Raw genomic sequence first — 15,111 nt, 5'->3', positions numbered from 1 at the left:
TTGCTGCTAATATAACTAACTGGCTGTTATCTACAGTGCTCTTAATGGTTGATTTCCCATATGTGACTGGTACTATCTCAGGGTGAAAGTCACCTCTGTGCAGAGGGCCAGTACAAGGCCTACAAGGTCTAAGCATTCAAAATTGGGCTTAATCAGGATGTAAGAAGTGCCTCGGCTTTTTGTTGGCCTTCCACATAGGGTAAATTTCATCCACAGCATATAGCAGGCTTTGGAGCATACAGCAGCTAAAAAGTGCTTTAATGTCATACTGGGACTGAGACTTAGCTAGTTAAATGAGCATAATAGCATCATTTACATGAATGGAGCTACACTGATCAATGCCAGCTAAGGATCCGTCCCACATATGTTTAAAAGATCAGCTGTGAAGAACTGGTCTTTTCCTGGTAGTTAACAGTAACCTATTCCTCACTGGTCAAACTGATTTAATGGGCTATAAATGAAATATAAATCTTAGGCTATTAGCAGCTGATGATGAAACAATGTCACTGATTTAGTGACTAGAACCTTTCTGAATTATTATATACTACATGGCTTTTCTACATTAGCAGTTGGCAGTGTAAAAAACCAGTTGTAATAAACAGGTGTGATTTGCTATCCTTGTACTCTGCCATGGACATTTACAACAGAAGCGTGCAAGGCTCCTTCCCCCTAGCACCAGCACAGCTGGCTTTCAATCGTGCATCACCTATGGCTAAACTACTTTCACTGTTTATTAAAACACTAAATCAGGAGCATTAAACTCCTGCATATTTCTTTTTTTAAAAAGCAAAAGTTCAGTGCAGCCCAGCTGTGGGTGAAGGGCTATTGAAAGCAGTGACCATGCCAACAGGTTTTTTTCCACAAGGAAGAGGGAGGGGAATATAGGTTGGGTATGAAGTCTTTTCTTCTTCATTAGTATTCTCAGAAGAAAAAAGGAGAAGAGAAACTTGAAATGTGAAGACAGGGGGGAGCGTGAAGGAGAAAGAGCCACAGAGTTTAGGGAGGGAAGATGCACGGACAATTGAAGGAGAAAAGAGAGAACTTAAGTAGAAGAGGGACAATAGGGAAATGAAAGAGGAAAGCAAGACAAGAGGGCATATTACCTGGGTTTGAATTTGTTCTGATATCCATGTATTATAAAACCCTTCTTTTCTCTGAAAGAGGTTTTGAATATATAGTGGGGTTCTGATGATATTGCAAAGCTAACTCGCTTTCTCATGTGCTATCACCAGACTCCCTGAATATCTATATAGCCTAATTATTCCTAGTTACTTATGTATGACTTTGGCTAAGAAGCTGCCGTTTAACAAAACTCCATGATTTTGAGGCCTTGGGCTAGACTGGTAAGAAGGAAACACAACTATGTACAGAAACATTTCCGTTTATAAACAAGTAACTGGTACCAAAAAATTGGAGAAAGCACCAAAGCATTTCCCAAGCTGATAGCATATTAATTGCATAACTCCCTTTTTGTAACTAAGTATAAAAGGCATACTTTAATAACTATAAAAATGAAAGCCAGAGTCTTCCAAGGACTGAGGAGTCTTCCAGGCTGAGTTAGTGTTGAAAATATCCTTAACACAAAGGACATTCGATTACGCTACCACTCTCCCATAGCAGTTTCTGACCAATCCGTTTTAAATAATTGGGTTCATGTCTGTTCTATGACTGGCAAGCTGACTGAGGGTGGAGCTTCCTACGACATCGCTGACGGAAGAGGAAGTTGTAATGGTATTATGCTGGATGACTTGCTGTTGTGAGCAAGCTGGGACGGGGCTTGCAGGAGGACTACTCTCAGGACCTGGGGAAAAAAGAACACACATTAAAATGATGTGTACAGTATTGCAGTACTGTTAAATAGAAGATGGACCACCAAGGATACAGTCCTGCCAACTCCAATCATTCAAAATCATGAGATTTTAACAATAGTAGATATGGAGGGCTTTTTTGTTTTGTTTGCCTTTGAAGTTTTTGGACCCTTTAAGGTTCACATTTTCAAGCTTTTCTCCATGAGGGCTAGAAACTTACTCCCTTTTAAAAACGAGAGTCATGTAATAACCTGACTTTTCTTAAAGGCCAAATACCACAAGACTTGTGATTAGAATTATGAGAGTTGGTAACTGGGTGCTTAAATGCTTTATTTATTGCATCAGAGGGGATTGAAATATGCATTACAATGCAATGCAGCACAGAAATGTTAATATAAGCAAGACTCAGTAGTAAAGATAATGAAATCCCATTGTCCTTAGAACTAATACTAATACTAGGCCTTACTCACTTTGGTGCAGCGGGGATGGAATCTCGCCCTATTTCCCAAATTGATAATTCTTCTAATGTAAAGAAACTCCCAAAGGGCACAGAGCTGACATAGCTGGCGCCTATGCAACCCTTTCTGGAGACACCAGTGTGGGGATGAGAGGGAGGGGGTGAGTGTGTGTGTGTGCGCGCATGTTGGGGATACGACTGGAACACACTGAACTCTGGCTGTTTGTTGCTTTAGGGGAATATTGCCATTTTGCAAATATTAGAACAGCTCTCAGGCTGCTCTAACCTATTCTGGAGCCAGGCAGAGAAGCAGGGAGGTATAGCAATCTCCCTCTGCCATGCCGAGCAGAAACTCAGCACAGCAGAACACCTGTTCCTACATGTGCAGTATGTCCACTTGGATTGTTTCTGTCTCTAGTTAGCTACAGTATCTTCATTAACTTTTTCTTTTTTAATGACAGATGCATATTAAAGAAGAGATTGTGTACCTCAGACATACCAAGTTCAGAGTATGGTACCATTTTCGTTGGAGGAAAATGTTCGTAATTTTTTCCTGCTTAGTTTTTTTTTTTCTACGATTAGACTCTTTTGGGTTCCACCATGACACCAGTTACCAAAGTACATGTTAAGTACATTGTTGCCTGTCGTACATTTGTCAGAATGGAGAATTGAGTTCACTGGGGCTCCTCTTCAGGGGAACAAGTGTCTATCTGTGCATCTCATTGCAGGCGCAGTGCCATTGCTTCAAGCACTGTGGCATAGAGACTAGTTTTATTTTATGTTTCAATCACACCATGCCATTTTTGGTTGGGGTCTTGTAAACACATAACTTTATTTTACCAGGGCCGCCCAGAGGATTCAGGGGGTCTGGGGCAGGGCCGGGTCTTTGGCGGCAATTCAGTGGCGGGTCCCTCTTGGAGGGAAGGACCCGCCGCCAAATTGCCATCAAAGAATGAAGTGGCGGCGGTAGAGCAGCCTAAGTGCCGCTGATTGCGGCTTTTTTTTCCCCCCTCCGGCGCTTGTACTCACCGGGCAGCACTTCAGCGGCGGGTCCTTCACTTGCTCCAAGTCTTTCACTGCACTGAAGGACCCGCCACCAAAGACCCAGAGCAAGTGAAGGGCGCGCCGCGGAAGTGCTGCCGAAAACCCGGAACAGCTTGCGGGGCCCCTGTGGGGCTCGGGGCAAATTGCCCCACTTGTCCCCTCCTCTGGGTGGCCCTGTATTTTACAAATTATTAATCATTAAAACATACAGTCCTAATCCAGCAGAAGTCAGTCTCCTGGCAAATGCAGTAGTTTGCCTTCAAGCACTCAATTGCAGGATTAGGGTTCATAACAGTTGTAAGGCCTGGTCTACATTACGCATTTAAACCGAATTTAGCAGCGTTTAACAGATTTAACCCTGCACCTGTCCACACAACGAGGCCCTTTATATTGATATAAAGGGCTCTTTAAACTGGTTTCTGTGCTCCTCCCCAACGAGAGGAGTAGCGCTGAAATTGGTATTGCCATGTCGGATTAGGGTTAGTGTGGCCGCAAACCGACGGTATTGGCCTCCGGGCGGTATCCGACAGTGCACCATTGTGACTGCTCTGGAAAGCAATCTGAACTCGGAGGCACTGGCCAGGTAGACAGGAAAAGCCTCGCAAACTTTTGAATTTCATTTCCTGTTTGCCCAGCGTAGAGCTCTGATCAGCACAGGTGGCGATGCAGTCCCAAATCCAAAAAGAGCTCCAGCATGAACCGTACAGGAGATACTGGATCGGATCGCTGTATGGGGAGACAAATCTGTTTTATCAGAGCTCCGTTACAGAAGATGAAATGCCAAAGCATTTGAAAAAATCTCCAGGCTATGATACAGAGTCCACAGCACAGTGCTGTGTGACAAGCGTAACGGAAAGCCAAAGAATGAAATGGACGCTCATGGAGGGAGGGAGGAAGGGGGTACTGAGGACTCTAGCTATCCCACAGTCTCCGCAGTCTCCAAAAAGTATTTGCATTCTTGGCTGAGCTCCCAATGGCTGAAGGGTCAAAAACATTTTCCCGGGTGTTTCAGGGTATATGTCGTCAATTTACACCCTTCCCCCTCCCCCGAAAGAAAAGGGAAAAAAAAGTTTCTCCCCTTTTTTCAGTGTCACCCTATGTCTACTGCATGCTGCTGGTAGATGGGGCGCTGCAGCGCTGAACACAAGCATTCCCTTCCTGATGGCAGATGGTACAATATGACTGACATCCGTCTTCATCATCAGCCTGTGAGTACTCCTGGCTGGCCTCGGTGAGGTCGGCCGAGAGCGCCTGGGTAAAAATGGGAATGACTCCCAGTCATCCCCGGCAGATGGTACAGAATGGCTGGTAACCGTCTTCATCATAGCAACTGGAGGCTGAACTCTATCAGCCCCCCTCACCTTCATGTCTAAAGAAAAGATTCTGTACTGCCTGGACTATCATAGCAGCAGGAGGCTGGACTCCTCTCCCTCGCCACCCTTTAATGTCCTGCCTGGACTATCATAGAAGCTGGAGGCTTCCTCCCCCTCATTTTATCTCATTAAAAAGTCAGTGATTCTTATTCCAGCATTCTTTATTACTTCATCACACAAATGGGGGGACACTGCCACGGTAGCCCAGGAGGGTTGGAGAAGGAGGGAAGCAACGGGTGGGATTGTTGCAGGGGCACCCCCTTGAATGGCATGCAGCTCATCATTTCTGCGGGATCTCTGGGTCTCTGACATGGAGCGGCTGTGCTCTCTGGTTCTCTAGTACACATGCCCCATATTCTAGGCAGGACTGACTCTATTTTTAGACAAAACATAAAGAAGGGAATGACCCGGGGAGTCATTCCCATTTTTGTCCATGCACCCCCAGCTGACCTCAGCGAGGCCAGCCAGGAGCACCCATGACAGCAGCAATAACCATCATCTCATCACCAATTTACAATGGCATGGCAGATGATGCAATAGGGATGGTAACCATCTCTGCTACCTTGCAAAGGCAAATGAATGCTTCTGTGTAGCACTGCAGTACCGCGTCTGTCAGCAGCATCCAGTACACATACGGTGACAGTGACAAAAGGCAAAACAGGCTCCATGGTTGCCATGCTATGGTGTCTGCCAGGGCAATCCAGGGAAAAAGGGCACGAAATGATTATCTGCCGTTGCTTTCACGGAGGAAGGATTGAGTGATGACATTTACCCAGAATCACCTGCGACACTGTTTTTGCATTGGGATCTCAACCCAGAATTCCAATGGGTGGGGGAGACTGCGGGAACTATGGGATAGCTACAGGATAGCTACCCACAGTGCAACGCTCCAGAAATCGACGCTAGCCTCGGTACATGGACACACACCGCCGAATTAATGTGCTTAGTGTGGCTGCATGCACTCGATTTTATGCAATCTGTTTAACAAAACCAGTTTATGTAAAATCGGAATAATCCCGTAGTGTAGACATACCCAAAGAGTGCTCCTTTAAATGTATCCACTCAACCCCCAGATATTTCATTTTAAACCTTAATTCTATGATGTTCAGAATGAATGGGTTAAATGAAAGTACTGAATGGGTGGAGGAAGGGCCTGGTACCTTTCATTGCTGTTCTTATGAATGACTGTAGACCATGGAAATACACCAGTTACTTACTTATATATCCTTGCGACTCTTTCTGCATGGCTGTTATTGGACAGTCTTTATGTGTTAACAATAACTGTTTCAGCTGTGCTACCTCATTTTTCAACATGGAAACCTCATTCTAGGGAAAAAGAAAAAGAGACCTTCACTTACGACAGTGGCAAAAAGTTAACAAACAAGTGAGGCTTCTCCTGTCACTGTAACTAAGAAAACTGAGCTGCATAGGATTGATCTCTGCACCGAGTTTGGCCCACTGTATGAGAATTCTTTTACACAGTAGCTTTGGGACAAATTCCTTCTGTTACATCAGTGCCAATCGGGAGTAGCTCCATCAACTTGAGCTATTGTAACCTAGTGTACTAGTCTTGCGTCTGGCTGCATTTACTGTGTCTGTTGTAAAAGCAGTGTTATTTAAGCACCATTATTGTCAATTTACCGTATGTTGTATACACAATGCTGTAGATCTGAAGTAAGTACATTATGTGTGTATAATTTTGCTTGGTATAATGGAAAATAACACAAATGTTAATTAAAACCATCTTAACAAAGACATTTTTAGTTTAAAAAAATCCTTGCTTCAGATTTTTCTTTGATCTAAAATGTGTCATTTTGCCTTTTTAAAAAAATACGGTAATCTTATCTTGCTTGCAAATCGGGACTCTTCATTATTATGGGTAAGGCTTATAGAATCATATACAGAATCAGAGAGGGAAAAGATCCATTAGATTGTATGGGTGGACCGTCGTGATTTGTATAAATTATTACTCGTCCCTGCAATTTCACTGTACGCCATAGCTCCCTCATCCATAGTATGTTAGACTCACTTATCCTGAGCCCCCTCAACAACCACAGACATACAAATACAGTAATATATAGTAAACACATATTTCAGTGATTTTCCAACAACTGCATTTTAATTGGTAAATTTATATAACGTAATTTGTCATACTATATGGTCAAAATGCCTTTTGGTACGAACAGGATTAGTTTGCCACAAAACAACTATTTAAAATTGACCAAGTAGTGAAACCTTGTTTTCTTAATTAACTGAGTGCAGGGATTGGTTCATTCTTAAAATTAAAGGAGTTTGGGTTTGTCTGAGAATTGCTCCCACCTCATCTGTTCTAATCCCAATTTTGACTGAGGTTGTGCCTGTAAATTTAACAACTCCTTGGACAGTCTGATTTCACATACCCGCCCCCCATTTGTTTTTTTAATTATTGTCCAATTTATCTCCAGAAACTTCCACTTACATCGATCTCTACCAGCTGGTGATTATAGAGCAAGAGTGGGCAAAATTTTTGGGTTGAGGGTCACAACTGGGTGGGGAAATTGTATGCAGGGCCGGGGCAGGGGGTTGGGTGCTGGAGGGAGTGTGAGGTATGGGAGGGGTTGTGGTGTCCAGGAAGGGGCTCAGGGCAAGGGATTGGGGCAGAGGAGGGGTGAGGGGTTTATGAGGGGGTTCACGGAAGGGGGTTGGTGTGCAGGAGGGGTGTGGAGTGCAGGAGGGGGCTCAGGGAAGGGGTGTGAACTGTGGGAGGGGGCTCAGGGCAGGGGGTTGGAGTGCAGGGTGTATGTGGGGTGCAGTGGGGGCTCATGGCTGGGGGTTGGGGTGCACAGGGGTGCAGGATGCAGCAGGGAGCTCAGGGCAGGGAGTTGGGGGGTAGGCTGAAGGAGGAGTTCAGGCTCCAGCCCAACGCCGCTTACCTAAAGCAGCTCCAGGGTGGCAGCGGCCCGCACTGGGGCCAGGGCAGGCTCCGTGCATGTCTGCCCTGTCCCCAGCCCTGCGCCGCTCCAGGAAGCACTGTGGCCCCTGGGAGAGGAGGGGTAGAGGTCTCCATTCCCAGCCAATGGGAGTTGTGGGGGGCGGTGCCTGGAGGCAAGGGCAACACACGGAGCCCTCTGCGCCCCCGCCCGGGAGCCATAGGGACATAGTGCCAGCCGCTTCTGACAGTGGCGTGGGGTGTGCGGCGCCACAGGGGGCAATCCTGCAGGCCGGATCCAAAGCCCTGAGGGGCTGGATCCAGCCTGCAAGCCATATTTGCCCACCCCTGTTATAGAGAATGATTGAAAAGCCATTGGTAGATCCAAGGAGATTTCTACGGATTTCTCTCTTTCACACATGCATGAAAAACACCACATTAGTAGTAGAAACAGGGTGTATAGTTAGGAAGAAAAAGGGGCTTCCTTTCTTTACACCTATCCCAAAAGGTCTAGGCATTTAATTTATTAAAATATATAAAAACTAAGAACACTCCCCCCACCCCAATTCTTCTTTACTTTTCAAAACCAAACATTGCTGGTGACACAAGATTCTGATCTTCGGCAACATTGTGGCTCCTTTCTGCTGCTCTGCTGATACAAAATGTTCCTAATCCTGGGATAGCCAGCTGTGGGACGCTCACCCTAGTATAGGGGATCTTCCAGTGGTCATACCCAATATAACAGTCTTGCAAAGTTTCTAATCTAAGAACCTGAAAACAATTCTAAAACACTTCACTGCATTCAGAACTAAGAAAACATTTTTGACCATTTTGGGATTATGGTGACAGATGCAATGATGTCTATACATAAATGCAAAGTGTATGGGGAATGAACAGGAAGAACTGGAAGTATTAGTACATAAACTGAATGTGACTTAATAGGTGTGTGGCACTCTAAATCAAAGCAGCACCCCAGAATACCCATATTCACCCGTCATATAATTATGATATATTTCATACAAAACATGCCATGTAAGATATCCTACGAAAGGTCATGATCTGCTGAAACCTATTGCTCTGTCAAAATATGTATATCATTAGTGTGTGTGAAATTTTGCTCTCTGATACAGAAATATGTTGTGAGTTTTAGGGTCTCCACTGCTACTTCTCCAGTGACAACAAAGGAGATCACTCACTCCCAGGAGGTGTTAAATGACCCTTAATCGGCAGGAGAGTTGTAATCAAGGGATTTACAATGCTGTAAGAGGGCTGTGCAAGCATCACACAATGGGGTATTATTTAACTCTGTGACTCAGGAAAGGCCACCAGGACATGTTGGGGCTAGTGTTTTTCAGGCACATGGACTGAGGATATAAAATAGGTGATAGTGGCATCATGCTTTGCCTTTCTTCTCACCCATCTGCACTGGAAGCAACAAGAATGCTAGGAAGACAAAAACCTGAACTGAGGAGACTGGTCCCAGGCTTAAAGGGGCAGCCTGAGTATTAAGAACTATAACCTACCTGCAACATCCAGTGGGGTGAGAAAAACTGCTTGATCGAAATACTGCCTAGTCTAATAAGGTTTAAGATTTAGACTGTGCAGTTTCCTTTGCAAACTAACCTGATGCAAAGGCAACATGGAAAGAAAGGCTAAGGCACAAAATGAGATAAACTAGCTATAGACATAAAGGGTAACAAGAAAACATTCTACAAATACATTAGAAGCAAGAGGAAGGGAGTGGAGGCCAAAACATGGTCCACAGACCAAATATGGCTCTCTGAGTCCCACAATACAATACGTGGCTGCTCTCATCTAGATTCTAGAATGTGCCGTTGCTGCTAAGGATGGGACGAATCCCAGTGTGAAGAGTTACAACTTTTTCAGAGCAGAGTCTACTCTGCTTAAGATAAGCCATGCCTCCATATTTAAAATGAGGGCAGCAGTAAGCAATTATGTAAATGAGCATGGACTTTTGACTCCTGGCAACCTGCAAGAGCAGCCCTTAACCAGAGAATATCAAGGTGCCTTTGGTGCAGATGCTGTCGCCACCTGGACTTTGACCACTTACGCTTTCAGACTATATTTTCATTCTGTTCCCTTCTTTTTCTTACCACCAGGCCATTCTATTTATAATCGTGTCCCGCTGTCTTTGAATTAGGATTACCTGCATACCCTTTTCTGAAGAAGCCTTTTATAGCTGAGTTATGGTCACTTAAAAAAAAAATAAAAAGAGTGACAAGAAAAATAAATAAATATATGACTCAGTCCAGTAAAGCCTCTGAATCCCAAGCTTTTCCTGGCTGGTTTTGCTGAAATTAAAATGTGTTTTTCATTTACAAATGTATATCTTGATTGGTCAACTTTAATTATGTCTGAGTTCTCATTATTAATCTAATGTGCAGCAATAGCACATCTGACAATCAGGGGCTGGTGGTGTACCCAATGCCCTTGAATGTAAACAGTGCTCTATGTCTTGGGAATATAGACAGTAGCTCACACCTGAAGCTGCATATTTGTCTGGGTGAGTTCTTCTGCTTTCTTTTCCAGTGACATCACCCAGACCTTCCTCTTCTGTCTGCAGCGTGTGGCAGCTGCTCGATTCCTTTCCAGAAATTTCCGCCGCCTCTCGTCTGGGTCTTCATCCACCACCCTCCTCCGGCGACCCCCAGTGGGCTGAGGCGGCTGTATTGTCTGAGTGGGCTGCATCTGCTGTGCTGCTGGTGAAACCTAACGGGAAAACAACAAAAACAAATTCAACATAGATGGTGAGTGGATGGGCTCTAGTCGATGCTGCAAATTCCAAAGAGGAAGAAAAAGTGATGTCAACTGGCATTTAACAAAAATACCACCAGGGTGTATTATGAGATGGCAGACTTTCTGGCAAGATATTAGAGTGGCACAAGTAGAAAGACTCCGTCAGATGCCACTTAAATTATTCTTTGACAAAAAGCCAACATGGTTAAGGGGAGATTTTTGGAATGGCCTCCTGAATAGCAGCCAGGGAAATTATTTTTCCCTCTTTGGTTATTAAAATGTTTTATTTAAGTTGTGACAAAGAAAGCACCTGATTGATGAATGAAATGTCAGGCTTCTCACAGTGACTTTTAATTAATCAAAGCAAAAGACTTGGGATTTTTTTCATCCCATTCAGACTTTTAGGACATCTCTGTTTCCCATGTTCCTTAATGTATGTTCAAGTATCACACAAATCTTTGGAGAGGCCAACTGTAGTGCTATTAAAACCTTAGGCTGGGATTATCTAAGGCATCTAAGGATTTTAGGTGACTGGCTCTTATTAGAAATGAAGGGGAGTCAATTGCCTAACTCCTTTACTTACCTTTGAAAATCCCAGCCTTAATCATGCTACAGCATCAATGTGGAATATAGGACTCAGTGGAAGCCTGAACTGTCAAATCAGAATGAATCCTGGTATTTTGGCTAATGGCCAAAACCTGCAACTGGTCTTTGATGACTTTAGGGGTTGGGAGTGCTCAGCAAGTTGTAGGACTGAGCCCTAAATTTCAGTTCAGGTAATTACAATCTGTCTGCCGCCCAGGCGTCAATTAAAAGCATGCCATCCCCTTGCAAAATTACTTTTCTGTCTGAAAGTTTTATTCTAAAGATCACTGTCACTGACAGAAGTCAGTGAGCATTATTATTCTGTTTTCCAGTTTGTTTATTTTATGCATTGACAGCACTTTGTGTACAGGCAGTTTTACTTTGTTGTTGTATAGCTGGTTGTTTCTCCCTTGTTGAAAAAACTCTACAAAAAGAAATATGAGTAGAAAAACACCAATGAAAAAAAACCTCATTTAAAGAAGGATTTTTTTTTTAAAAATGCCAGGACCTACTGTTTACGGGATGTTTATTACAATCTGACTTTTTAAAAAATTAGTCAGTTCTTATAAATGCTGGTAAAAAGTCATAAATCATGTCCACACTGCAGTCTCCAATGTTGCTACCACTGGTGGAGTTGCACCAGTGGAGAATTACAGCTTGCTAGTGTGGACACAGTCACTGTAGTTACTAGCATTGTGGTGGTGGAGTAATGTTTGGGACTTTCTTTAGCAGGTAGTGCCCCATAAATGGCTAACGGAGGTTATTGTTGAGCAACGCCAGCTGTTCCCCATCCACTGGGGCTGAGCTTGCTACCTCTTTAGCAACACGTCTGAAATGTAGAGGTCTCAAAAATAGCTTTTAATGTCAACATAACATCAAAGGCCTTTCACTTTCTCACATACACCACCTTTCGAGACTTCAAAGATTGGTTATTTATGTTTCTGGACACCAAAAGCTTTCCTTCGCCTGTTACTCTCTCCATTTCCATCTGGCATAAAAAGCTTTTCCATCTCTCAGTTCTGTCAGTTGCGTCTGCTGTGCCAACATACGGCTATAGATTTTTTTTTAATAGGGTGATTTTATTCTGAATAAATAGCGGATGGTTTAATTTTCAGTAAGAAGTGATCAGTAGTTAGCTAGCAAGAGCCAGTTAACAAAACATCTTCCTTCCATCTCTGGCAGGTATTAATTAGAAAGGCTGCAGTTGCATCACTAATGATGTCACATGGGATAATTAATTGAACCTCCCAGATATATCACGACCCTGAAGTCTATTAGGCCTTATCTTGATAATTGTCTAAGCATTATTCTCCAAGGAGTGCTCCCTCTCCACCCCGTATGTTGCACGCTCCATTAAGAAAGAGGATGTATAAGTATTATAATTAGGATTCATTCATTTTTAAGAGCTGCTTATCATGTATCCTAAGCTACACAGAGGTAGAATGGCAAAAAGAACAAAGCAAAATGCAAATTATCCTGCTGTGCCTAAGTTGTCATGGAGGCAAGTTTGATCCAAAGAAATTTCAGTGTGAAAAATACAACAATACCCACATCATTTTTGTAATACCTGAAGCAAAACAGCTCCCACAAAGCAAAACATCTATCACTCAGAAAGGGACACACTAAATGACTATTTTTACCTTGATCCTTGATCCAATACGTCCCTCTATTCTTTGCAACTTAACACAGGATTAATACTCATTCATTCATTTTAGCAAAACATAATTCGTTAGGTTCATGTGTGTCTTAAAATGCCTGTGGAAAAGCACGCAATGAATTCTGACATTACGCAAGAGCATGGTGTAGAACAATGGAAGTTATGACAAGGGAGCATGTAGCACACAGCAATTCAGATCATGCCTTTCTTTGACAGGAGGCATGGAACTGAAGTATCAGGCTCAAGAGAAGAAGGAAGTTAATAATTAGTAAAAAGCACCATAAAATTAATGTGTCTGCTGAAGTAATCTGACCCTCAAAGAGGCCAATGCTGAGTGATTATGGATGGGTTTACAAAGTAATAACCTTGTATTTATTACTTGCAAAACCCTTCTTTTATCCCTGTTAATGACCCCTTTCAGAAAGCGTTATTGCTGTTGTGTATCAGGAGGAGACTATTGTGTTGTCAAAGGAAGCAGCTGATCTATAGATCCTACTTAGCCTCCAGCCAGTGGTTCTCAACCTTTTCATGACAATTATGCCTGTGTACAAGATCAAGACCTTCTCTGTATCAGCTGGTGCCCACAGTCTCCAGTTCCACTGTGGGTGCTCCAAACTTCATGTTCCTGTTTGAAATGAGCTCCCCCCAAGGCTTGAAGTGTTCCCAGTGGAATCAGATCCAGCTAGTAGGGTACTAGGCCCCGCAACAGTTCATCATTAAAGTAAAGAACAGGAAGCCCCAAATCCTGAGGCATGTAACAGAGGGAGGGCGCCAATACACTAGCTCATTAGGTGACCGGTCTATTATTTTTAAATGTTGCGCATTTATTTTTCACTTGTAGTCAATTCATCAATACACTGGTAGCTCAAATCAGGGCCTTATCCTGCTCCTGTTTAAAGTCAATGGAAGTTCTGCTATTTATTTATATATTTCTATGGTGCTCAACTCAAGTATCTCGGCACCTCAGGGCAAATCCCACAGGGATGGAACCTCCTTTCAAATGGAGTGCCATGCAGAACAATCTCTAGCTACGTCCTTCAAGCAGCCTGGCTGGATGTTCAGTCTGTGCCTGTCTTTGGCAATCATGTCTGAAGCTTTTAGCACCTTACACACACTAACTAATGTATCCTCACAACACTTCTGTGCTCTGTAAGGCAGGTCAGTATTATTACCCTCATTTTAAGATAGGAAACTGAGGCGCAGAGAGATTAGGTGACTTGCCCAAGCTCACAGAGTGTCAAAGACAGAACGGGGAACCCAGGCCTTCTGAGTCCCAGTCTAGTGCTCTGAGCCCCATGATTACCTGTACTCTGTTCTGACTTAAGGACAGACAGATCACACCTCTTTTGCTTTCTGTTATGAGATTATATAGGGTCTTTTACTACAGTTGTTAAAGAGCTCTGGAAAGAAATAATTAATAGATGGAAAAACTGCAGAATTCATAACATTTTACATTGTAAGGAATACTGTAGGGAAATCCCACCAACTTGCAGCAAGAGCAATAACAAAGTAAAACAAGATGTCAGTAAATAGTTAATGTGGTTGGACAGTGGAATGTCAAATCCTCTTATTTTTAATGTCTTGTAAGTTTTTCTAAGAGCCGCCCATGATGCATCTGTAAGCAATTAAGTGCTTCACAGATTTAACTCCTCCTGGGTAATAAGAAGTCCTCTTTGTTCTGTATCGATGACTCCTCTCCCATCCTTCTTAACTCAGATGATAACTTTTCTCTCCAGGCCTGATATTCTGAATTCACGGCTGACCAAGGACTTTCTCTCTCTTTTCATATCTCCCTGGCTTGTATGTCTTTCACCACCTTAAAATAAGTCTCTTAACATCAGCTCTGCCTATGCTGAAATCCTTATTTGTGAGTTCATTACTTCCTCTTTCAACTAATAGTTTTTCTTAATCCCTACTCTTTAAATGTCAGGGGGTTCAGAATGCTGTAGCAAGACAACATTTTCACTCCAAGAAACAAGACCTTCATCTTCCGTCACCTTTGCTGGCTTCCCATCATCTGAATCCAATTCAAAATTACCTTTCTGGGATAAATCTTTCTCCAGCAACTGGCTTAATCCTCTCTCTCTCTCTCTGACATACTATTCATCCACTAATCCTCATCTGTTCCCCAGGATAATCTTGGCCTTCCCTCTGTCTCCATTCTGTAATTCTCTACAATTGTAATTTTCTTTCACCTGATCTACAGTATCTGGAACGGCTACTCTCTCGCTACAAGACAATGAATAACTTCAAGTCCTTAATTCTTGCCTTAAAATTAGAGGCAGCCCTGACTGCAAACTAGGGGTCTGGATTTGGATCCGAACATGATGAAAATGCAAAAGCATTCAGACTGTAGTTTCTGGTTTGGTTCCCATGATTGAAATGAGGGCCAGCAGCAAAATTTGGATCCAGAACCAAAGTATATGTATACTTAGATCTGCGGATTTTGTTTGAAGCCATCTATATTTACACCCTTATTTTTTGAGATAGCCTTATGACTGACATTCACTATAAAGTGTCTT

General features: G+C 43.1%; 1 protein-coding gene across 4 annotated transcripts in view; it reads right to left on the bottom strand.

Annotated features, from left to right (window-relative positions):
- Nucleotides 1-976: 976 nt before the first annotated feature.
- CREB5 (cAMP responsive element binding protein 5) overlaps nucleotides 977-15,111 on the bottom strand; it is a 348,182-nt gene continuing 334,047 nt past the window's right edge. For all 4 annotated transcript variants that reach the window (XM_050938658.1, XM_050938659.1, XM_050938660.1 and 1 more), the window contains 3 exons: nucleotides 10,093-10,320; nucleotides 5,900-6,008; nucleotides 977-1,801 (listed from right to left, as the gene is read on the bottom strand). In XM_050938658.1, the coding sequence (XP_050794615.1) occupies nucleotides 1,638-1,801; nucleotides 5,900-6,008; nucleotides 10,093-10,320 (501 nt within the window). In that variant the 3' untranslated portion in view covers nucleotides 977-1,637. The remainder of the gene's footprint in view (nucleotides 1,802-5,899; nucleotides 6,009-10,092; nucleotides 10,321-15,111) is intronic.

Source organism: Gopherus flavomarginatus, chromosome 2 (genome assembly GCF_025201925.1).
Source record: "Gopherus flavomarginatus isolate rGopFla2 chromosome 2, rGopFla2.mat.asm, whole genome shotgun sequence".
NCBI lineage: Eukaryota > Metazoa > Chordata > Testudines > Testudinidae > Gopherus > Gopherus flavomarginatus.
This window is presented reverse-complemented; position numbering and strand designations above follow the sequence as displayed.